General features: G+C 40.3%; 1 protein-coding gene across 4 annotated transcripts in view; it reads right to left on the minus strand.

Annotated features, from left to right (window-relative positions):
- Nucleotides 1-13,612, minus strand: part of KIF6 (kinesin family member 6) — a 381,205-nt gene extending 367,593 nt beyond the window's left edge. For 3 of the 4 annotated variants that reach the window (XM_063632298.1, XM_055263866.2, XM_055263865.2), the window contains exons 1-3: nt 13,453-13,599; nt 8,878-8,987; nt 2,883-2,957 (exon numbers count right to left, since the gene is read on the minus strand). In XM_063632298.1, the coding sequence (XP_063488368.1) occupies nt 2,883-2,957; nt 8,878-8,987; nt 13,453-13,518 (251 nt within the window). In that variant the 5' untranslated portion in view covers nt 13,519-13,599. Of the gene's footprint in view, nt 1-2,882; nt 2,958-8,877; nt 8,988-13,452 lie in introns of all 4 variants that reach the window. The other variant, XM_055263867.2, reaches the window with a different exon arrangement.
- Nucleotides 13,613-25,576: the final 11,964 nt, after the last annotated feature.

Genomic DNA, 25,576 nt, shown 5'->3' on the forward strand with positions numbered 1-25,576 from the left:
TGATCTCCACAGTGGAAGTTGTAGAGGTATAGGAGAGGCAAAGTAAAAGTATCCTGACATTCTTGACTAGAGAAAAGACAGAGAGAGCAAGATAGAGACATAGACAACGTTTTTGATGTTGAGAAAAATACAAATGTTTAAATATCTGAATTTAAACTAGAGCTGTTGAAGTACAATGTACAACTTGAGAAAGAAAATGGAAGCAGCAACAACAGTCAAACCAACAAAAAGCAAGAAAGGAAAAAAAATTAGGGAGTATAATGAAGAGGGGAAAGAAAATAACATAGGAGGAATAGCTCCAAATCATGGTGATCCTAATAAAGATAAACTGGTTAAAGTAACTAATTAAAGATCAAGAACTGTGGGTTTAGCTAAAAAGGCAAAAGCAGCTATATTTTATTTATCAGGCCCATTCTTAAAAACAAAATGTCACAAGGCAGTTGAACTAGGAGAAGGAGAAAGATAAGACAAAGGCTGACAGAAAAAAATAGCAAAACTAATTTCAGGAAAAAAAAAAGAATACAAGAAGAAAAGTAATAAAAAGGATAAAGAGGAATATTTCTTATTGATAAAAGATAAAACCCACTAGGACCAACTTGAGCTGCTTGGATAAAAGTGCTCTTGCCTGTTGGTTTTGAAATCTTGTTATCATGGAGTTTGTCACATCAGTGAATAAAACGAAGCCCCTGCCTTCATGGAGCTTTGTTTTAGTGGAGGCAAGTAGACACAAAAACTAATATAGAATTAAACTACGTAATATGTCAGGGCCGGGCGCAGTGGTTCACACCTGTAATCCTAGCACTTTGGGAGGCTGAGGTGGGTGGATCATGAGGTCAGGAGTTCAAGACCAGCCTGGCCAAGATGGTGAAACCCCGTCTCACAAGATGGAAAACCAAACACCGCATGTTCTCACTCATAGGTGGGAATTGAATGATGAAAACACTTAGACACAGGGTGGGGAACATCACACCCCAGAGCCTGTCATGGGGTGGGGGACGGGGAGGAATAGCATTAGGAGAAATACCTAATGTAAATGACGAGTTAATGGGTGCAGCAAACCAACACGGCATGTGTATATCTATGTAACAAACCTGCACGTTGTGCACATGTACCCTAGAACTTAAAGTAAAATAATAATAAAAACAAGTCAGATGGTGATATGTGCCAAAATAAATAAAGTCAAATAGGGAGGTACAATTTTAAATAAGGTACTACAGGAAGGCCTTACTGAGAAAGCCACTATGAGCAAAGATTTCAAGTTGCTGAGGGAGAAATCATGCAGATTTCTGAGGGAAGAGAATTCCAGGCAGAGGGAACAGCAAGAGGAAATGGTCAGCACATACAATTAAAACCGCATAAATTAACTGAGAAGGAATGGAGAACCAGGAGAGTGCAACAAGTGAAGAAAGTATTTGGAGGAGGACGAAGTGATTGGCTGTGTCAAAATGGCAGACATACCACATAGCATGAGGACTGGGAAATGATCATTATTAAATTTAGCAAATAGAAGTCATAGTTGACTTTGACAAAAACAATTTCAGTGAGGCAGTGGAGGCGAAAGCATGACAAGAACAGGGTTTAGGAGAGGAACTGAAGTAGTGAATATAGTAGGCCATTTCAAATATATTTTCTATAAAAGAAAGCTGAAGAAAAGGGCAGTAGCTGGAGGCGAAAGTGGGGTCAAGATGAGAGAGTCTGTAGTGGAAGGAAAACCTAGGCATCCATGAAAAAGAAACTTAAGGTTCCCTTCCTGAATGATGTTAGGAAGTTTAAAAATAAAACACATGAAACTAGCTATCTGAAAAATGACACAGCCCAAATGATTGCTAAAAAGAAGGGAATTTGAGAAATGTTTGACATCTAATCAAGGAGACTTGAATTTCATCTAAAGAGGTGTTATTGGATTGTGATTATAACTCTAAAATAGTTTAAGCCTTCTTGATTGTAAGTTACCTAATGAAGGAAGACTGTATTAAAAAGAGAAGGGCATGGTTTGCACAGGATTCATAAAACAGGAGTTTGAGAGACAAAATGTGGCACTGTGTTCCCAGCAATGTCCACTAAAAAAGGTGTACTGATGAGCAGACTTGAAAACTGGGCTCATTTAGCAGGTATAATTTTCATTATTTAACTGTAAAGATTAATATATCTTGGGATTATCATTAGGTCATTAGCATCATCCAAATGATTTCAGATCAGAAAGCAAGCTTATTAGCAGTAGTTTTCCATATGGATTCCCTATAAGAGGACTGTGTGCTTATCAAAGGGCTTGAGTGTCTAGTCCCTAGGAGACTGCCAATACATATTAATAAATTGGCATTCTGATTTATTTGGTACTCTCATGTGAGTTTGGTTCTAGTAGTCAGCAGCCTAAAATTAGCTAGATATATTAAACCAAAGGGCCAAGCTTTGAAATGACACTGAGGTAGAGCAGGGCCAGCATCATTGGGCAGCCTCCCAGGTGCCACCCATACCTTATCCTTTGTCCATCTAACCGTATGTTTGATGTACTGTACTGAGGAAAGAACACTGAACTTAACAGTCAGAAAATCATCTAGGACTCTGCCACCACTACCCATGCAACCCTGAGTAGTGTCACTTAATTTCTGTGACCCTCAGTTTATATATCTTTACAAATAGGAGTGACAATAGCTAGTCTATTTCGCTGTGTTATTTTGTTTTGTTTTGTTTTGTTTTGAGACTCAGAATTTAAATCTAAAACAAATGGTTATAGGAACAGAAGGTATTAATGCTATCATCATTACATGTCCTGCAGCCTAAGTATATAATTGACACACTTAAGCACACTACCACAGTTATCTGAGAATTGAAGATGACATGAAAAACCACGAGCCCACTGAACAAAATATGGGAAATCCTACCTCCCAGCAACTGGTTTGGCAATGTTTTCAAAAATGGTCTCTTGGTTTGCATCCTGATCAAAAATTCTTTGAAATCTGCAATGTGAAAAATAGTAATTATTTAAAAGCTGCACCTCCAAACACTATCAGATTAATAAATCTTGTTTTTCTAAAAGCTTTATAAATTACCCCATATTTACATCACTGGGCTTACCTAACTTAGCACAATGTTTGCCCTGTAGTCTCCACCACACTGTGCTGTTGTACTCCTGTATACAAATGGTGGGTAAACAGTATTGCTTTGACAAGATCTGCACAATAAATCCCTCTGAAAAACGGCAGCAGCTTTGAACCAAATAACAAATTGTGTGCTTTTTAGCTCTCAAGAGGGACAGTGTCTACAATTGGCAAGAAATTCAAAACTAGATAGCTGCATGAAATGGAAATACAAGAACAGGATGTAAACAGCCAAGGAACTTCTGATGTCTGACCTGTAAGAAAATAACGCAACTGTGAATTGTATGATTATTGAACTTAGTTTTAGTATTTTGAACTAAAGTTTATTTTTCCACTAATTTGGTGCTATATCCTAGCATCAACCATTTAATTCTCAGGATGGTTTTGTTTCATTTTGTTGACCATGAGTCAAAAGTCAAAAAGTAAATTAAGATAGACCTGTCCTGCAGAGAGAAGGTTTAATCAGATTGGCAATGGCTTAGGGGAAGGGGGTGGTGGTGTGGTGTCAATTTCACTCTTCTTGCAATGCTACTCTGACTTAGCTTAGTACTGGATTGCAAGCACAGTGGAACACTCGGGGTAGAAGACACAGAATCTTTTTTTTTTTTTTTTTTTTTGAGACAGAGTCTCGCTCTGTCACCCAGGCTGGAGTGCAGTGGCGCTATCTCACCTCACTGCAACTTTTGCCTCCTGGGTTCAAGCGATTCTCCTGCCTCAGCCTCCCGAGTAGCTGGGATTACAGGTGTGCCATCACACCTGGCTAATTTTCATATTTTCAGTAGTGACAGAGTTTAGTAGAGACAGCTGACCTACCTCCATTTTAGAGAAGCAAACGAACTATACAAAGAGATAATCTAAGGCACTCTGGCTAGTATGTCATTTAGCAGGGAAGATTGTATTTTAGACAGTAATATTTACCGTTTAGTGTGCCCAGATTGCTTCTCAAAACTCTATAGATGTATCACAGCTTTAGATATGAACACCAACGTAACACAGAGGTCAACATAACAACATAGCTGCCGAACTGCTTTTCAGAGCACTGTGTAGTATGAGGTCTGAGCACATATTCTCAGCTTTTGAGGAGAATGATGATAAGGCTGGTTCACTTCTTTTATCAGATGGGTGATGACTGGGTGAATCAATTAGCCATTTTCTACCCCACTTCTTTAAAAAAGAGTAATTATATCTACTACCATGTAAATAAAAGAGATGGCAGAAGTTTTAAAGAAGGCAGTGAATCACACACATAATATCTTCTGAAAGGTACCTTGTGTAAAATTAATGATAGCATTTTCATTTCTAATTGATCTATTCATTCCACAAACACATACTGAGGGCCTACCATGTACCAGTCACTTCCAACAAGATTTAAATTAAACTAAAATGTAATTTTAGTATAATATCTACAAAGCATATTGAATTCCTTGGGGGAAAATGACATCCTCCACTATTTAAAATAACAGGTGGTAGAAACACAAGCAATCCAGATTTCTCTTTTTATTGACTTTTCCCCACACATTTTAGAAGAACAATTTTAGCACCAAAGTTTACAATAAACCATTAACTATATATTAAACATCAAATGTCATCATCCCAAAATATTGCATTTTATACAATATAGTTGCATAGTAATCTGAAAAGGCATTTTGATCAGCTGTCTTCTGAAAACCACTGAAGAGCACAAAAGAATCACAATTAGAAGGGATTTTAACAGGTTCAGTCTAATGATTAACAGAGGAAGAAGTCGAGATCCACAGAGATAAAGTAATTACTCAGTCTTAGAGCTCATCAATAATATGCCTTGAGACATAACTTAGGTTTCCTGATTCTTAGGAGGTCCTTTCATTCGTTAGGAACTTGAGTAGGCTTTTTCTAAACTCCATTTCAAACTCAGCATATGCTGACTTCTTCCCACCCTAAAGAATGGTGCACTTCCTGTGCTTGTCCTCATCCCAGAAAGCAACAGCTCTATCGCTCTAAATGTTCAGTCCAAAACCATTAGGATCTGCTTGACTCCTCTGTTTCTACTATACTTTATGTCTAATCCATCAGCAAACTCTGTCAGGTGAGACCTTCACAACATATCCAGAATTCAATTATTTCTCAACATTTCCACTGTTACCACCTTGGTCCACGCTACCATAATTTCTTGCCTGGTATCTCTTGCAATAGCCTAACTAGTCTCCTTTTCCCCCTTCCAGCCTGTTTTCCACATGTCAACAAGAGTGATCCTGCTAAAACGTAAGTGAGATAATTTCATTCCTCTGCTCAAAGCCCTCCATTGCCTTCTCATGGCTCAAGTCCTCACAATGACTTATAAGGCTCTATGTGATCTGGCCATTCTGCTGCCTCATGCTTACTGTACTCCTCATGCTTACTCTACTCATGCTTACTCCCCTCTACCTCTTGCTTACTCTACTCCAGCCACATAGATTTTCTCAAACATGCCGGGCGTTCTCCCCATTAGGGATTTCACTCTTGCTATTCCCTTGGCCTGAAAGTCTCATCCCTTAGTTACTTGAATGGCTGGCTTCCTCACCTCCATCAAGTCTTTGCTCAAATGTTCCTTTACTGTACACATTCCCTGACCTATTAAATATTGCAACCATTCCTCTCCTTCACCCCCTCGTCCAGCACTCCTCATTCCCCTTTTTAGTCACACTTTTCTCCATGGCACGTAGCACCTTCTGACGTACATTTTGCTTACTGACTTCTCCTCTATCTCCTCCCACTAAAATGTACGCTCCCTAAGAGCAGGAGCGTTGTTGTGTTCCCTGCCGTATTCCTAGCAATTAAAACAGCTCACAGTGGGTAGCTAATAAGTATTTATTGGTTGAATAAATGTTCTTGGGGGAAAACAGCCTTTAAAATGCTTAAATATTTATCTCTGAACATATGTGTAAGTTGAATATTTTATTAATTTTTAATTTTGAATATTAAAACCATTATTTTCAATTCGGAGATTTAGAAATAAGCCAATGGTGCTTTTACAACAATTGCACTCTGTTTGTATCTATATAAAGAATACTTTGGGGCCGGGTGCAGTGGCTCACACCTGTAATCCTAGCACTTAGGGAGGCCGAGGCGGGCAGATCACTTGAGGTCAGGAGTTCTGGACCAGCCTGGCCAACGTGGTGAAACCCTGTCTCTACTAAAAATGGAAACAAAATTAGCCAGGTGTGGTGGTACATGCCTGTAATCCCAGCCACTCAGGAGGCTGAGGCAGGAGAATTGCTTGAACCCAGGAAGCGGAGGTTGCAGTGAGCCGAGATTGCATCATTGCACTCCAGCCTGGGCGACAGAGCTAGACTCCATCTCCAGAAAAAAAAAAAAAAAAAGAATACTTTGGATAGGGTCCATAGATAAAGACATAGTAAACTGTTCTTATCAATCAAATGGAATCATGTTGAATAAAATATTTCAGCAAACTGTTGTTCTATGTAATAGATTTTGGCCTAGGCCAGCTGGTAACAAGTCACAATTATGAAGGTATGCTTACATCAGTTGGAGAATGTCCTCTTCAGAAAAAGCAAAGCAGGGGCCAGGCACGGTGGCTCACACCTGTAATCCCAGCACTTTGGGAGGCCAAGGAGGGTCAGATCGCTTGAGCCCAGGAGTTCAAGACCAGCCTGGGCAACATGGTAAAACCCAGCCTCTACCAAAAAAAAAAAAAAATTAGCTGGATGTGGTGGTACATACCTGTAGTCTCACTACAGGCTGAGGTGGGAGAATCACCTGAGCCCTGAAAGTCAGAACTGCAGTGAACTGAGATTGTACCACTGCACTCCAGCCTGGAGTGAGATCCTGTCTTGGAAAAAAAAAAAAAGAAAGAAAGAAAGAAAAAGAAAAGCACAGGTTTTAGGGCTATTCCTTAAAGGATATAATGAAAGACAATGGGGAGACACGAAGACAAGGTGAGGACCGCCCCACTAGGCAACAATAGGTTCGCAAGCCCTGCTTGTACTTACCGTAAAAGACATAATAAGAAAATGAGGTAGAAGTGGAGGGAGAGATGCATATTATATATGAAAGACAAAAGGTAGAGTTATGAAGACCAAGGAGAATTCTTTATGAGACAACAAAAAAAGCAAGTAAGAATTTAAAAAGAAAAAGGCCGGATGAGGTGGCTCATGCCTGTAATCCCAGCACTTTGAGAGGCTGAGGCAGGTGGATCACTTGAGATCAGAATTTCGAGACCAGGCTGGCCCATATGGCAAAACCCTGTCTCTACTAAAAATACAAAAATTAGCTGGGCATGGTAGCAGGTGCCTGTAATCCCAGTTATTTGGGAGGCTGAGGCAGGAAAATCGCTTGAACCCGAGAAGCGGAAGTTGCAGTGAGCCAAGACTACACCATTGCACTCCAGCCTGGGTTACAGAGCAAAACTCTGTCTCAAAAAAAAAAGAAAAGAATTTAAAAAGAAAAAGGGAGAAAGAGAGAGAGAAACAAAAAAAAAATCTGGGATAGTTTTATCCAAAGGGCAAAGGCAGGAATAGTCTCAAAACAGGGCCTTTGTAAAACAGTCTAGAGATACCTTGAAGAGAAGAATTAGGACTCTTTCAGCAGGATCCAGAAATCCATCACCAAAGTTTGGGCCAGAGATCAAAGATGGATTTAATTTGGGCTCAAACTTCTCCAGAAATCAAAAGTGGAGATTAAAAGAAATAGATTAATCTGAAAATGGAGAATAAAGAGAATGTGAAATAGCTATACTCCCTAAATTCAAGACCTAGCTATGAAAAGAGTATTCAGACCAAAGGCACTGATGATCATGCAAGGGTAGCTGTTCAGTATTTTTCAACTGAGCCATTACAGTTCAGCACTGCCCAAGAGAAATATAATGGCATCCATAAATGTGAGAGCATATGTAATTTAAAATTTTCTACTAGCCACATTTTTAAAAAAGCAAAAAGATTAGTTCGGCATGGTGGTGCAGGCCTGTAGTTCCAGCTATTCAGGAGGCTAAGGCGGGAGGATCACTGGAGCCCAGCAGTTCCAGGCCACAGTGAACTATGATTCCACCACTGCCTTCCAGCCTGGGAGACAGAGCAGGACCCCATCTTAAAAATTTAAAATAAAATAAATAAAACTTTAAGAAACAAAAAGAAACAGCTGAAATTACTTTTAATAACATACTTTCAACCAAAGTTAGAAGTTTCATGTACCAAAATGTTACAATTTCAGCAAATAATCAATACAAAAAATGTCTTGAGATATTTTACATTCTTTTTCTTCATGCTGTCTTCAAAAATCCTTCATATGTTCTACACTTTACAGCACATCTCTATTCGGGTTGAACATACTTCAAGTGTTCAAGAACCACATGTGGCTTGTGGCTATGATATTGGACAGCACAGATATAGAGTATACATATGTGCATATGAGGTCCAAATATCATATATATTATAAAGAAGGCTTACCTATACAGCACACAAATGATACTGTAAGTTCTTACCTTCAGTGAAGTTTAATCATGCATTGGAACTTTCTGTAAGTGCTAAACCATAGTGGGTTGAGTAGGAAAATACTAGATAAACAGAGCTAGTAAAGAAAGGCTGGAATCTTGGAATATAATCTCAGATATAGAAATACACATTGTTTTTGACCTTGGGCACAGCAGTGAAAAGGCAACTTGAGTTCAATCTACTAGGTGAGACAAAGAGCTGCATTGCATTTTCCACAAGAAATGGTGCTAATGATTTCACAATGAATATTAATGCAGTACAAGAGTTAGTTCAATAATGAAACAGAAATGAAAAAAGGAGAAAGAAATACTTACTTAAATTTGTAGCTTTCTCGCTTATTATTCACAAATCCATCTGCCAAATCACGTGGTAAGATAATTTCCAAGCTGGGTATTAATTTTTCATCTTCATCTATGGAATAAATCTGCAAATGTGAAGACAACGAATGGATATAAAATGGTGAAATTATGGCTTGAACTATCACCATGTTATTATGACTTGTAATGATATGAAAATTATACTCTTAAGATTAAAAAGTCATAATATCATATAATTTGAATAATTTTTCTCTTTGAACTGTGTGTGGGTTCAGACAAATATATGGAACTGAACCAGAGGTAAAACCTAAATTAATGCTGTATCAAAGTTAGATCATCTTTGAATGATCTAACATTCAAATATGAGTATTTGACTATCTCTGTTATTATTGTCATTGAGAAACTAATGGCCCAAAAGCAACATTTTATCTAAGTATTGCTTTAGTATTATGTATCAGGGGTTAACATTTTACTACAATCAGTAAGCATTTCTGAGTATTTACAAAATACCAGAGATAAAAGGACTAGGTTTGGAGCCATCTCAGATAGCTCACCAAGAATGCTCTAATTCAAGTTATGTTCAAAGAAGCCTAAGGTTCCATGAGACATTTTCAGGCATTTGATAAGAGAGATGTGGCTTCAAAAGACACATGTAATTCATGTATTTGATGTCATTTTCAAGGTTCTCATTCCAACTCAGCCACTAATTAGCAAGTGACCTGGGAGAAATCCTTTAGCCTTTCTAAGCTGATATGGAAATACAGGGTCTTAACCAACACCCTTAGGACTGTAACATTCTCTGATTCTCTTCCTGGTTTCCTACTCCATCATTTTTATTGGCCAGGAAAATTAAAAGTCAAGCCTATAAAGAGGTCATGTGGAATAAATAAAAGCATAAGATTTGGTGTCCCAAGACTTGGGTCCAACACTGAGTTCAATTTACCAGCTGTGTGAGCAGCCACCACTTTCCGAATTGAGGTTCCTTATACATAAAATGAGGAAAACAGAATTACCTCCCTTACAAGATTGCTGTGGGGATCAAATGATGTAATGGAAATGGAAGTATTTTGTAATGCACCATAAAAAAAAAGCCATTAGATTTAAGGTTTTTTTTTTTTTTTAAAAAAAGGCTTCTTGTCTTTTAGCAGGAAATAAAATTCTTTCTAACAGGCAATACTTCCTGTTTAAGACCCATTTAGATGCTTGGTTATGGGGGAAAAGTCATATTCCTAAGCAAGTAAAAGCCTACCTAAATCTCCAGAAAGTTTGAATAATTTCCTAAGTATATTTTTATTGAAACTTCTCATTTAAAATGTGAAGAATTCATGCAGAAAAGTCATTACATAAAATAAAGTATTTGTAGAAAGCAATGGCATCAGGTTCAAGGCTTTCTGGCTAGGTTTTCTCAAGAGACATTTAAAAATTATATCCTGTTGGGCACTACATTAAAAAAAAAAGTTTTATAGCCAGACAGGTGAGTGAAGGGGGTGTATAAGACATTAAACATACAAGAGTGAGGAGTTACATCCATTTTTAAAAATTCTATATTTCTCTGCTCAGCAGACAGAAAAGAATATTAACTGCCATTAATGACCCTCCACTACTCTGATTAAGACACTCTTTGAGGCCTTAAGAAAAGTCCCTTAGAACCAGATCACTTGTTTAGTGTAGTATTGGCTTTCTATCCTTAGTCATAAAAATATTATTTGAGATAGCGAAGTTATTTTTTTAAGAAGACAGAACAAGTGCAAGGATGAATAGGAAAATGTTTTGAAATGTATAAAGCATGGTACAAATGGAAAGCATTACCACTGTTAAAACTATCAAAGATTCATTTTATATATCCTTTTTATTTATCTGTTATTACAATTTACTTTATGATGCCTTAAAGAATAAAAGTAATGCAGTAATGAAGCTATAAAATGAAGAGAAAGAAAAAAATACCTTTGAGTCACTCTCAATTTAATACTACAAAAAGCATTTCTAGTCAGAGAGAGAACTCTACAATCTTTTGCGGACAAGAAGATACGGCATTAAACTGTGGAGTTTTTAAGGGAGAACAGGGATATACTAATTCAATATTTATTCATTCCCATTCTCTTTGTGTGTGTGTGTGTGTGTGTGTGTGTGTGTGTGTGTGACACCTAAAAATATGACACCTAAAACTACTTCCTGGAGGATCAAACAATCCACTCTACAGACTCACCAAAGACATACAAAATGAGGTACATTAAAATATCCAAACACTGCATTTTAAGAGAAAAGAAAGTTCAATATTAAATCCAAGACTCTCCATGTACTTCCCTGAGCCCCACCCCTACCCATCCTGTCTCTTGACCTTATCCCAGCCTCCGCTCTGACTGCTGAGTCCATGTAGATAAGCTCAACAGTTTAAGCTAAGAATCTGGGGGGAAATGTTACATACAACACACTCTTCACATATGATGCACTCTAAAAAGAAATGCATGTAAGTGATTATTAGAGGAGAGAAAATGGGAAGATACCCATGGTTCTTTCTACACTACTTTATTCCTGTTTTAAATACATAAATTATATGAGGCAAATGCTTAATCATGAGATGTTATGATGTTCCACATAGACATATACCCAGTATATATACGGAACAGGAATACATTACTAATATGCCCACTCCATATACTCACAAATATGATCCAAATTGCCCTTGCCTAAATTGTCACTTTGGGGGGCAAAAAAGGTTTCCAAAAAGGGGATAGCTTTCAAAACAAAAACCCTTAATTAAAATTACAGCTCTGCTGTTCACAATAGCAAAGACATGGAACCAATCCAAATGCCCATCAGTGATAGATTGGATAAAGAAAATGTGGTACATATACACCATGGAATACTATGCAGCCATAAAAAAGGATGAGTTCATGTCATTTGCAGGGACATGGATGAAGCTGGAAACCATCATTCTCAGCAAACTAAAACAAGAACAGAAAACCAAACACCACATGTTCTCACTCATAAGTGGGAGCTGAACAATGAGAACGCATGCACACAGGGAGGGGAACGTCACACACTGGGGCCTGTCGTGGGGTGGGAGGCTAGGGGAGGGATAGCATTAGGAGAAATACCTAATGTAGATGACAGATTGATGGGTGCAGCAAACCACCATGGCACGTGTATACCTATGTAACAAACCTGCACGTTCTGCACATGTACCCCAGGACTTAAAGTATAATAACGAATAAATGTTCTAAAATTGAAAAAAAATTACAGCTCTGCCGCTCCCCAGCTGGGTGCCTTGGTCACATTATTTAACCTGAGACTCAGTTTCCTAATCTGTAAAATGAGGAAAAGGACACCAACCTTGCAGGGTTCTTGTGAGAATGAGAGATAATGCAGATAAAGCACCTGTCAGGTGGCCATTTCTCAAGATACATAAGAATGACTATGCTCTCTTCTAGGCAGAAGAGAGGATGTTTTGAAACATTTAAGAAGCATACAAAGTGCTGGGCGTGGTGGCTCATGCCTGTAATCCCAGCACTTTGGGAGGCCGAGCAGGCGGATCACAAGATCAGGAGATCAAGACCATCCTGGCTAACACGGTGAAACCCCGTCTCTACCAAAACCACAAAAAATTAGCCAGGCGTGGTGGCGGGCACCTGTAGTCCCAGCTACTCAAGAGGTTGAGGCAGGAGAATGGCACGAATCCAGGACAGGAGGCGGAGCTTGCAGTGAGCCGAGATGGCGCCACTGCACTTCAGTTTGGGTGACAGAGCGAGACTCCGTCTCAAAAAAAAAAAAAAAAAAAAAAAAAAAAAAAAAAAAAAAGAAGAAGAAGCATACAAAGTATCACTGCTCAGAGTCAGGGCAACGTCTTAACCTTCTTTATACCTTTCTGAATTTAGCACACTAGAGGAAGCACCTAGTAAATATTTAGTTAATTGTTTCTGAATGAAGTACACTTGCGTATTCTTTGGGTCAGGATGCTTAAGCATCTACCTATATCTATTAATACAACGAGTATATGTAAAGGTTCACGTTTATGTTGGAGAATAACAACAGAGTCAACTAATTACTGAGGCCCCACTGGGTGCAAAGTACTACATATGTGTATGCTTTGTGCATTTGTGTCTATCTATATTTGTATTATTTCAGAGGTACATAAACATGCATCTCTTGCTTGCACGTTTTGCCCGAGTGCCAAAACGTACCTTTGAGTGTATCTGCATGTGCGGTGCTGCGTGAGTTTCCCAGAAAGGTGCAATAAGTGCTTATGTGTAGTTGAAGCGCACACTATACAGGCATACTGAACATGCACTAGTCTGCCCCCGCGTGAACACGTGTGCCTGGGTGCAAAAAAATGGCTCTGTGCCGGGTCTGCGCCGTGCCAGGTGGGAGTGGCCTGGCTGTCGGTCGCGTCGCTGACAGCAGTGCGCGGGGCACTTCGAGGCTGCAGGGCTCCTCGGTCAGTGTGTGCGGGATTCCGGGCGGCCTCGGCGCCCGCCAGCAAGCCCCTCACCTCCGCCCAGCCCCTTCGCTTGCCGCCCAACCCCAGCCCAAGAGGCCCCGCCGCGCCGGCGCCCCGCAGGCTCCAGCCCGTACCCCTTGTTGGTGCTTCCGGACAGGGGGCTTCACCCTCGCGAATATCTGGATAGTCTGCTTCACCATCTCCTCCCTGGCTCTGCAATGACCCTTGACCTCTTTCAGGCCCGGGCTGCCAAAACTCCCACCACCTGCGGCGACCCACAGTCTTAGCAACAGTCGCTAGGGACACTACCCAGTGAGCACCTTGGCAGCCAGGATCCCGCCTCCTCCCTCTAATTGGTCGCGACCCGAAGGAAGCCCCTAAGGGGCGGGGCTAGGGCGGGGCTAGGGCGGGGCTAGGGCGGGGCTAGGGCGGGGTGGGCGCGGGGTGGAGAAGAGAGCGCTGCGCATGCGCATGAGCGAGTGTCTGGGCTCTGAGTTTAGCGCCGGACCCGGTCTGGACAGTGTGGTTAAAGGGGGACAACCACCGTGCTTTGCCCTGCCCCGCTCATTCACCCATTTTATTCTCCATGCCCTTGCCTTTAAAAAAAAATACGGCACTGGGCCGGGCGTGGTGGCTCACGCTTGTAATCCCAGCAGTTTTTGGGAAGCCGAGGTGGAAGGATCGCTTGGAGCCCAGGAATTTGAGACCAGCCTGGGCAGCATAGTGAGACCCCGTCTCTACAAAAAATGCAAAAGTTAGCCAAGCGTGGTGGCGCGTCTGTATCCCAGCTACTCGGGAGGTTGAGGCAGGAGGATCCCTTGAGCCCAGGAGGTCGAAGCTGCAGTAAGCCAAGATTGCAAAACTGCCCCGGCCCACTTGGAGATCACAGTCTGAAGAAGGAGACGGATTTTTTTTTTTTCCTTCACAAGGTCTCTCAAGTGACAAGGAGACAGATTTTAAACAGGAAATCAAAACCAAGGAATACAAGCTATGCCATGATGGAATTAGAAGTGGGGCTAGCTCTGTTTTGGAAAAGGATAAAACTGGATGAAGGGGATTGTTTCCCACACATGGTCACGGCAAGAAAGGATGAGCTCTTCAAACACTGTTAGCACATGAAAAGATAGTCAACATTATTATCCATGTGGGAAATATAAATTAAAACCACAATGAGGCATCACTATTCATCTATCAGAATGGCTAAAAAAAAAAAAAAAAGAACGTGGCAACACCAGATGCTGGCAAAGATGTGGAGAAACTGAATCAGTTGCACTTTACTGGTAGGAATGTATAATGTAAAACATACACTGTATAAAGGTACAGCCACTCTGGAAAATAGTTTGACAGTTTCTTACAAAACTAAAGGTGCAACTACTCTAAGACACAGCAATTGCACTCTTGGGCATTTATCTCACATGAATGAAAACGTGTGTTCACACAAAAACCTGCACATGTGTGTTTATAGTTTTAGCACCTTTATTTGTAATAGCCCCAAACTGGAAAAAAATCCAGATGTTCTTCAGTTGATGGTTTAAAAAAACTGGAATACCATTCAGCGATTAAGAAGGAAGGAAGTGTTGATACATGTAACAAATTGGATGAATTTTCCGGGAATTATGTTTCATGAAAGAAGCCAGACTCAAAAGTTAAATACTGTATGGTTCTATTAGTATACCATTCATGAAATGACAAAATTATAGAGAAGGAGAGAAATTGGTGGTTGCCAGGGAGGTGTTCAGAGTATGGTTATAAAAGAAATCCTTGTGATGGGCTGTTCTGTATCTTGACTGTGATGGTGATCACAGAAATCTACACATGTGATAGCATTGCATAGAACAAATTACACACACGTTCAAATAAGCACGTGTAAAACTGGCAAAAGTCAAATAAAATTGAATAAGATTGATGGATTGTATCAATGTCAGTTCCCTGATTTTGATATTGTACTGTAGTTATACAAGAGGTTACCACTGGGGAAAACTGGGAGATGGGTATAAGAGTTCTCTCTGTATTACTTTTTACAAAACAAAAAGTTTATTAAAGACACCCTTTTTCCTTTCTTTCTTTCTTTTTTGAGACAAGGTCTTGCTCTGTCCCCCAGGCTGGAGTGCAGTGGCATAATCACGGCTCACTGCAGCCTCAACCTCCTGGGCTCAAGTGATTCTCCTGCCTCAGCCCCACAAGTAGCTGGGCTTATAGACGTGTGCCATCACACTCAGCTAATTTTTGTATTTTTTGTAGAGACAGGGTCTCATCATCTTGCCCAGGCTGGTCTTGAACTCCTGAGGTCAAGCAATCCACCCACCTCAGCCTCCCAAAGTGCTGGGATTACAGCTATGAACCACTGCACCTAGCCTAAAGACACTTAAGAAAACAAAAAGACTAATTACAGATTGGGAGAAAACTTTTGCAGAACACGTATCTTGATAAAGGACTTGCATCCAGAATATATACAAACTCTTAAAACCTAATAATAGAAAAACAAATAATTCATTTGTTTAAAGTGAAGGGAGGGTGCAAAGATTTGAACAAACGCTTCACCAAAGAGGATCTATGGATGGCAAATAAGCACATGAAAAATATGCTCAATATCATTAATCATTAATGAAATGAAATTAAAACCACAGTGAGATACCACTACACATCTCTTAGAATGGCGAAAAATAAGAAAATAAAACTGACAATACTAAGTGCTGACATGGATGCAGAGCATCTAGAACTCTCAAACATCACTGGTGAGAAAACAAGATGGACCAGCCACTTTGTAAAATAGTTTTGTAATTTCTTATAAAGTTATACACGTACTTACCATATGACCCAACAATCCCACTCTTAATTATTAACCCAAATGAAATGAAAACTATGTTCACATAGAAACCTAAACATGAATGTGTATAGTGGATTTATTCACAATTGCCAAAAACTGGAAACAAAGTAAATGTTCTTCAGCTGGTAAATAGATAAACAAACTGATATATCTATGCCGTAAAAAGGAATGAATTACAGATGCCTACAACAACATGGTGAAGTCTCACATTTATTATGAGTGAAAGATACCAGACTCAAGGTTGCATACTTTATAATTCCATATATATATTTAATTATATATATCATATTGTATATATTATATAATGTCATATATATGATATATATAATATATGTTATATATTATATAACTTTCTGTTCCAGAAAGTGACCAAGTCACTTACGAGCACCAAGGTTGAAATCCTAACACTGATGGTTGGAGGTGGAAGAGGGGCTGCAAAAGAAGTTGAAGGAAGCAGCCAGAGAGGTCTGAGAGAGAAAAGAGAATGTTATGCCATGGAAGCCAAGGAAGAGAACATTTTGAGAGGAAAGTATTCAGCGGTGTTGAATAGTAAAGACGATGCACTGAAAAACACCCATTTTATTCAGCAACTAGAAGGTCATTAGTAATGTAGATTTCAGTGGAGTAGCAGTGTCAGAAGTCAGGTTGCCAGAGGCTGAAGACTAAGTGGGAAGTTAGGAAGTGGAGGCAGTCAAGATAGGCTACTTTTCACGGAAGCCTTGTTGTGAAGGATTGTGAAGACGCAAAACACAGGTGAGAGCTAGCGGAATCCAGCGTACCGGTAGTCTTTGTCCATATCCAAAGGGGTATATCTAATAAAGAAAGGGAGGTTGATGGTATAGGGAAGAGAGAAGAGAATGGGTGTTTTCCTCAGATGAGCAATTGCACTTTACCAAGAGGGTGTAATGGAAGCTGAAAAGGCCAGGGAGCCAAGGGTATTCACAAAGGAGCATTTTAATCATGAAGTCTAGGCTGCTTAAAGGTACCTGTGGTCTTTGGAGGAGTGTTGCAAAAGGAAGGAGGAAAATCTATGGGTCCAGGATGTGGGACCTTTAACAATTCCTGTCTTGAGCTCTGGGTCATACAATTAAATGTTTTGATGGAGAGAAAATGTGGGTTCCAATCCTGCGTCTGTCATTCCCAAATCCTGTGTTCATCTTTACTTGTGTGACCTTGGGCAAGTAATTTATGCTTTTAAGTCTCAGTTGACTCATCCAATAAATGAAGATAGATAATAACAATAGCTACCTCATGGGGTTATCATGGACATGTAATGTGGGCATTAACATGGTTTCTGGTGAATAGAGAATGCTCATATCTAAAGGGTTCTGACCTGTGGACTGAATTCCTTTGATTGTAAACACCTTCTAAAGAGCAGAAACAATGGCATACATATGCATATAAGACATATTGGAGATTGCAAACTCAAATGTCTCCTGGGGCCAGACCAATGATGTAAATTCATCAAGCAGACAGGCATATGACAATAGGGAGCGTCATGGTGAACTGGAGACTAGTGCCCCAACTAAAACCATTCACATTCAAAATGGTTGCAGCACAGTAATGCCTAAATAAAGCACATTTGCAGGACCATACTTCAGCCCCTTTTTCTGTTTCTGATATAACTGACCTCAGTAACTCCCAGGCCCACTGCCTCTGACAGGTTCACCTAAATCTCAAACAGATGGCTGTAATGGGTACAAAATAGGTTTTGAGATTAAATCTCCAAGTCACAGTGTCTTTCTCACCCCTGGATTTATATCCAGTGTTATTATTTGTATTTTATCTGTTTGTTTAAATGTGAGAATTAAGATGCTTTTCAACTATTTAAGAGATTCTTGAACTTTGTAGTTGCGAAAATAACAGATAATTGTACCAGGCGAATTAGCCAGGGTTTATAAGTCTCAAATCTGAAAGAAATTAAACTGTGCCTGAAATGAATTAGTCTATAGGCAAGTTAGTTGGATTTGTTTGTATGTTTTGTTTTGTTTTGTTTTGTTTTGTTTAAAAAAATGAAACTATGCTCTCGCACTAGTTTTCAAATACCTCTTTAGCTGTTGCTGCTACAACTATAAAATGCATCATTTTATTTTATACCTCTGAAGAGGGACCAGTAAAAATTTTATGGGCTATAATTTTGATATAGAATATGTACATAAAATTACCTAATTGCAGTAAATTTCCCCCTTCCCTAGTTTATCCATAGCTTTGGGGAATTTATGTTTTTGCTTGTTCAAAAATCTTTCATGGTCACAGCACGACTGTCCCCTCCCACCCCCACCAGCACCAGACAGGTGCTGGAGGCTTCACTAACAAAAGAGAAAACATTTGACTGGGCTATTCTTTTAATAACTACCTCCAAGAAGCAAGGCCAGTAATCAGAAATTTGCCACTTATTAATAAATAGCAATATTAATAGAACAAAAGTCAACTGAGGCTGGGTGCAGTGGCTCACACCTGTAATCCCAGCACTTTGTGAGGCCAACGCGGATGGATCACTTGAGGTCAGGAGTTCGAGACCAGCCTGGCCAGCATGGAGAAACCCTGTCTCTACTAAAAATACAAAAATTGGCCAGGTGTGGTGGCTCACACCTGTAGTCCCAGCTACTGGGGAGGCTGAGGCAGGAGAATCACTTGAACCTGGGAAGCAGAGGTTTCAGTGAGCCGAGATTGCACCACTGCACTCCAGTCTGGGCGACAAAGTGAGACTTCATCTCGGAAAAAAAAAAAGAAAAAGAATCAACTTATGTAAACTGTCCCTTTATATTTGGTGATATTGCGTAGGACTTTGGGCACTGCATGATTCCTGGGTGTCCCTGATTGAGGATTTCATGGGACATAGTCAAAAGAAGAGGAAGAAAAAACATATTTTCTGCAGAGGAGACTTTCATCAGAAATCCCCTCCCTATCAGTCTATGGGTGGGCAGTACCAGAAGGATCCCGTAATACCGGGCAGTCTAAGAACGTAATGTATTTCACTATTTCTGAACCAAGTGGAGAATACTCAGAGCAATTTCTGGTACTCATTGAATGCCAAATAATAACAATACACTGTTAAATTGCAGAGCAAGGGTACCACAAAATCTGTAACATATAATTTTAGCAAAAAATTTTCTTCTGAGAATATGTTCAGCTAATTTAAAGCATAGTTTCATTAGCATAACCATCTTTCCACACATAGCAGAGTGGAATTCATAAAACGTCACCAGCACTTGGGTCGATAGGATTTCGCCATCACACTTGGTCCTCTCTCCTGCTGGTTCTTACCTCTTTGGCTAAGAAGCAGAGGCCCCTTTCTCCCAATTTACCTGAGTTCTTCCTGCAGCACCCCCTGGAGCTCCCCCTGAAGAACAATATCAAAGCCATTTAGGGCTGGAAGCTGGTGGCCAGCCATATGGAATTACAGCCCAGGCTCTTGCCGGATTATACACTATAACATATGAACCAAATGACAGTGCCATGGCATCGAGGGAAAGCTGGTAAAGCCTCCGGTTTTGAATGGAAAATATGACTGTGTATTTATACACAGGCTCCTCATAAACAACCTGAATGTTTCACCAACATCCTGAGGAAACAAGGAATGGGCTGAGTTAAAAATAGCTCTAGAACGCTTCTCTTCTAACTAAATTACCCATGCTGTCCTATCTCCTGAGGGTGTTTACTTAAATCTGCTTCTTTGCATTTTTCAGAATTAGAAAAAATGCTTACCAACAAATAATTTAAAGCATAAAAGAAAATGGCTCACGCAGCAGAGAGCCTTATCTGACACATCATTGTTGTCCCAATATCCAACCATACCTTATTCATCCTGAATCTGGGTATTTGGCAGTGGAATCTATCCAGGTCTCTACTTCCTAATTTCTCATTTACTTTTCAACCTCCTGCAGTCTAGTTTCTGTCTCTCCTACTCCATGGGGCCTGTTTAAACTTTGCACATCCAGAGTGATACCTTTTGTTTGTACATCTTGGAATAACGTCATGATAGAGCCAGTTGCCTAGGCATGACCTCAAAGTTGCCCTTTGCCGCTTCCTCTCTCTAGCATATCTATGTCCAGATAGTTTCCAAGTCCTTGTTATGCTGCCTCCCGAATAACTTTTTCCTCCCTCTCGTCAACTTTGTCCTCACTACTTACTACTTGCTTTAGTTTGGTTCTTAGTCTCTTTGCCAGAACTAGCAAAGGTCTCCCAACTGCTTTTCCTGCCTCTAATCCCGCCCTCCCCTTTATTCCGTCTGTTACAACCGCTACAAGACTATACAATGCAAACCAGTTCAGGTCAATGCTTGTTTGAAGACCTCCAATCCCTGTTACAAATAGAATCAAGGCCAAAGGTCCTTCATAACCTGGTCCCCAGCTGTCTTTACATCACTTTCATAGCCCTTATCATGTCTTCCACCTCCTCTTCCCTGCCCCTGTACGCCAGCCACAGATTTCCTGCGGTTCCCAAGCACGCCGTGTTTTTTCATTTCTCCATGCTTTTGTCAGGACCATTTCTTCTATTTTCAGTGCTGCCTCCCACTTTGTCAGGAAAATTCAACCTATACTTCAAAATCCAGCTCAAATGTCACCCGGTCTGGAAAGCCATCCCTTCCATCTCCCCTAGTGAAGTTAGTGACCCTCTTCTGTGCAGCTACATTTCATACGTTCCTTTGTATTAGTGCTTCTTTCACTGCCAATGTTGTCCATATGTATCTGTCTCTTCATCATTCTTAGGATTATTTAAGGGCAGCGACTAAACCCTGTTTATCTTTGTATTTCCAGCGACTAACAAGGTTTAGGTACGGGGGAGATTTCTACATGTGTATTGAATGAATGAGTGGATGCAGAACTCATTGCAAGGAATTGATTCAATAAAACCTTTACAAATTAAAAATTTTTATTTGAGGTTCATATTTTCATAGTGAAAATTACTTTCTCTTCCTGTTTCACCCAAGAAAACAAAGACAATATCTACAAATTGAGTAGACATTTAACAAGAGAAAGAATTAAATCACGGTTTCCATTTCTGAAACTTCTTTCTTCAGGCAAAAAAAAAAGAAATGGTTACAAATTTCCCAGGGTGATAAACAGAGTACATTAACATTTGTATCAATGGAAGACAACAGAAACAGGATCTGAGGGAGCGATAGGTATAGAAGCACAGTGGCCCACTGTTAAATTAGTGAGTTTCTTTCAGGATGTCTGGGAAGCATTTAATGACTCTAGGGATCAATTTGTTTTTAATTTAAAAAGAATGCACTGTTTACAAATCACCAATTAAATACTTATTCACCTTCTTTTATTTCGTATTAAAATGGATTTTCAGATGTTTGACAAAGGCAGTTTGCTCTTCCTCCTCTGCCATGACTTTTATTTCCCCAAATACAAAAAGAATGTTTCCTAAATTACACAGCTTGTAACACTTTTCTCCCTCCTCTTTTCCAAGCCTTTGCTCACTGTTCAGGCAGAACTGAAACATCACTCTCTTTGAGAAGTTTCCCCTGACCGTCTCAGACTAGATTCAGAGCCCTAGCTACATGTGCCCTTAGCACCTTGGACTTTATAATTACTACTAGTCTAGGTCAAATGAAGGCCTAGATCACTTTTCACTTGCTCATCATCATATTCCATTCTTGTACGTAGTAAGTGTTTAATAAATACTTATTTAATGAGAAATGACATAATGGTTAAACTGGTAAAAACACGCCTGCTGGGGGAAAAAGCAACATTGTCTCAGATTGCATTCTCCCTAAACAGACACTGAGATAAGGATTTGGGTGTTAGGAGTTTATCTGGGAGATGATCCCAAGAAAACAGGGAAAGGAGGAAAACCAGTGACAGGTGCATTTATGCGTGGATTTTCCCGGTGGGAAAGTAGGGCTCAATCCCACCAGGACCCTCCACAAGACTGTTACAGAGCATACCTCAGCATTGCTCCCCAAGGGGCAAAGAAGCAGGGTATTTATTCAACAACTCCTGCTTTTCATTGCTGGAGGGCTGCTCTCAGAGGTGGGAATATTCTACCTCCCCAGCACTTCCAACTTACCCTGTGTGCCCTGACATTCAGAGAAAGCCGTTGGGCAGAGAGAGGTGCAGACCCTGGAGGCAGGATGCTTTTGGCATGTATAGGTATGTCCACTAAAGTTGCAATGATCTGAGGGTGGACTGGGAAGATGTGGGCAGAGTATCAACAGTGTCTTCTATGGTCAGCGCTGTTGATGTCTTTCCTCTAAATTTCTAAATTAAAAACATGTATGTTAGAAAATTACCAAGCATACTTGTGTACTTCTAAGTTTTATGTGGCTATCTAAGTAACAGGATCTACCTCTAAATGATAATATTATAACATCCTATAGAGTCACAGTAAACCACAAAAGATTCATCTGCTCTAGGAACACATAACATCCAATCGTAGATGCTTAGATCACGTTCGTCAACCGATCATCCTTTTAGTATTATTTACCTATTTGATGATCTCCAATCTGTGTCTGTGTGTGTCTTATAATATAAAGTATAGTTTTGATAATATTCCATTTTTTTATATACTAAACATTTGTACTATACAATGTTTTCTCTGTGGATCAGTTGCTAAATCAAGGATTTAAAGGATTAAAGGATTAAAGGACAAAAAGCTGGCATTAACTCTCCTGGGCAACGTGTTGGTGTTCTGTCTTTACATTATAATTTTTAAGTGCCCTCTGGTCAAAGGAATTTGGAAAATTCTGTTTTAAAGTCAAGCTCTACTGAAAATGTTTTAATGGTTCCCCACTTTCCATTGAATTAAGAACATCTTACCAAGCCATTCAAGACACTCCACAAATTAGTTCCAACATTTTCCCCTTTCCCTCCAATCAAACTGAACCACGCGTCTCTGTCCCTACACAGTCTGCTTAACCGCCAGCACCCATCACCTTCTGTGGGCCTCCTTCTGCCTTGACCTCTCTTCTCCCCCATCTCCAATCTCTGCTCGCTAAATCATGCCAGCTTTTAAGGTACATCTTAAATCCCATAAGTTTCCATTTCTCATCACATTTACCAAGTGAGGTCTCCATCTCATCTGCCTTTAAACCCTCTAGTCTCTGTGTTTACTTCTCTTGAAGCTCTTTATGTAGACTGCCTTCTAGTACAGCATTCAGAATGTGCCATTCTTTCCTCTATCCTAATGCCTTTCTAAGACAGTTTTAAGTTCCCTCAAGGGCAGATCCATGACTTTCTCATTTTTGTATTCTATCCTACCTTTAGTAGAGTGCCTGGTATATAATACTCAAACGTTATATGTTTGTTGAGTTGAATTTTTAAACTTGATTGTAAAATTCACTTACAGTATAGTTCACTTTTTTGAAATATACACTTCTGTGAATTTTGACAAATGTATACAGCCATATAACCATCACCATAATTGGGATACAGAACAATTCTATCACTCCTCCCACCTCCAAATTCTCTCATGTTGCTTATTTGTCATCAAATCATCTCCTCACTTTGGTCCCCTGACAGCTACTGATGTATTCTTGATCTCTATAATTTTGCCTTTTCTAGAATGTCATATAAATAGAATCATACAATATGTAACCTCTGAGTCTGGCTTCTTAGCTCAGTGTAATATATTTGCAATTCATTCATTATTTGCATGTATCAATAGTTTGTTCTTTTGTATTGTTGAGTAGTATTCCGTGGATTGGATGTACCACTATTTGTTTATCCATTCAACCATTTAACGATGTAAGCCTTCATTTATCTAGGGTTAGTGCCTAGGAGTAGGATTTCTGGGTCATATTGTTAATGTATGATTAAATTTATAAGAACACCCAAAACTGTTTTCCAAAATGAGTATACCATTTTGCATTCCCACTGGCAATATTTCAGAATTCCAGAAGCTCTCTATCCTCATCAGCACTTGGTATTGACACTTAAGAAATTTTTTAGCCATTTAATAAGTACTAGTAGGGATGGACCCAAGATGGCCGAATAGGAACAGCTCCAGTCTACAGCTCCCAGCGTGAGCGACACAGAAGACGAATGATTTCTGCATTTCCAACTGAGGTACCGGATTCATCTCACTGGGGATTGTCAGACAGTGGGTGCAGGACAGTGGGTGCAGTGCACTCAGCATGAGCCGAAGCAGGGTGAGGCATTGCCTCACCTGGGAAGTGCAAGGGGTCAGGGAATTCCCTTTCCTAGCCAAGGAAAGGGGTGACAGATGGCACCTGGAAAATTGGGTCACTCCCACCCTAATACTGCGCTTTTCCAAGGTCTTAGCAAATGGCACAGCAGGAGATTGTATCCCATGCCTGGCTTGGAGGGTCCTACACCCAGGGAGCCTCACTCATTGCTAGCACAGCAGTCTGAGATCAAACTGCAAGGTGGCAGCAAGGCTGGGGGAGGGGCGCCCACCATTGCCGAGGCTTGAGTAGGTAAACAAAGCAGCCGGGAAGCTCGAACTGGGTGAAGCCCACTGCAGCTCAAGGAGGCCTGCCTGTCTCTGTAGACTCCACTTCTGGGGGCAGGGCATAGCCAAGCAAAAGGCAGCAGAAACCTCTGCAGACTTAAATGTCCCTGTCTGACAGCTTTGAAGAGAGTAGTGGTTCTCCCAGCACACAGCTTGAGATCTGAGAACGGACAAACTGCCTCCTTAAGTGGGTCCCTGACCCCCGAGTAGCCTAACTGTAAGGTACCCCCCTAGTAGGGGCACAGTGACACCTCACACGGCCGGGTACCCCTTGGAGACAAAACTTCCAGAGGAACGATCAGGCAGCAACATTTGCTGTTCACCAATATCCACTGTTCTGCAGCCTCTGCTGCTGATACCCAGGGAAACAGGGTCTGGAGTGGACCTCCAGCAAACTCCAACAGACCTGCAGCTGAGGGTCCTGACTGTTAGAAGGAAAACTAACAAACAGAAAGGATATCCACACCAAAACCCCATTTGTACGTCACCATCATCAAAGACCAAAGATAGATAAAACCACAAAGATGGGGAAAAAACAGAGCAAAAAACCTGAAAATTCTAAAAATCAGAGTGCCTCCTCACCAGCAACAGAACAAAGCTGGACGGAGAATGACTTTGACGAGTTGAGAGAAGAAGGCTTCAGATGATCAAACTACTCTGAGCTAAAGGAGGAAGTTCAAACCCATGGCAAAGACATTAAAAACCTTGAAAAAAGATTAGACGAATGGCCAACTAGAATAACCAATGCAGAGGAGTTGTTAAAGGACCTGATGGAGCTGAAAACCACGGCATGAGAACTACATGACAAACGCACAAGCCTCAGTAGCCGATTTGATCAACTGGAAGAAAGGGTATCAGGGATGGAAGATCAAATGAATGAAATGAATCAAGAAGAGAAGTTTAGAGAAAAAAGAATAAAAAGAAATGAACAAAGCCTCCAAGAAATATGGGACTATGTGAAAAGACCAAATCTACATCTGATTGGTGTACTTGAAAGTGACAGG

This window comes from Symphalangus syndactylus, chromosome 23 (assembly GCF_028878055.3).
Source record: "Symphalangus syndactylus isolate Jambi chromosome 23, NHGRI_mSymSyn1-v2.1_pri, whole genome shotgun sequence".
NCBI lineage: Eukaryota > Metazoa > Chordata > Mammalia > Primates > Hylobatidae > Symphalangus > Symphalangus syndactylus.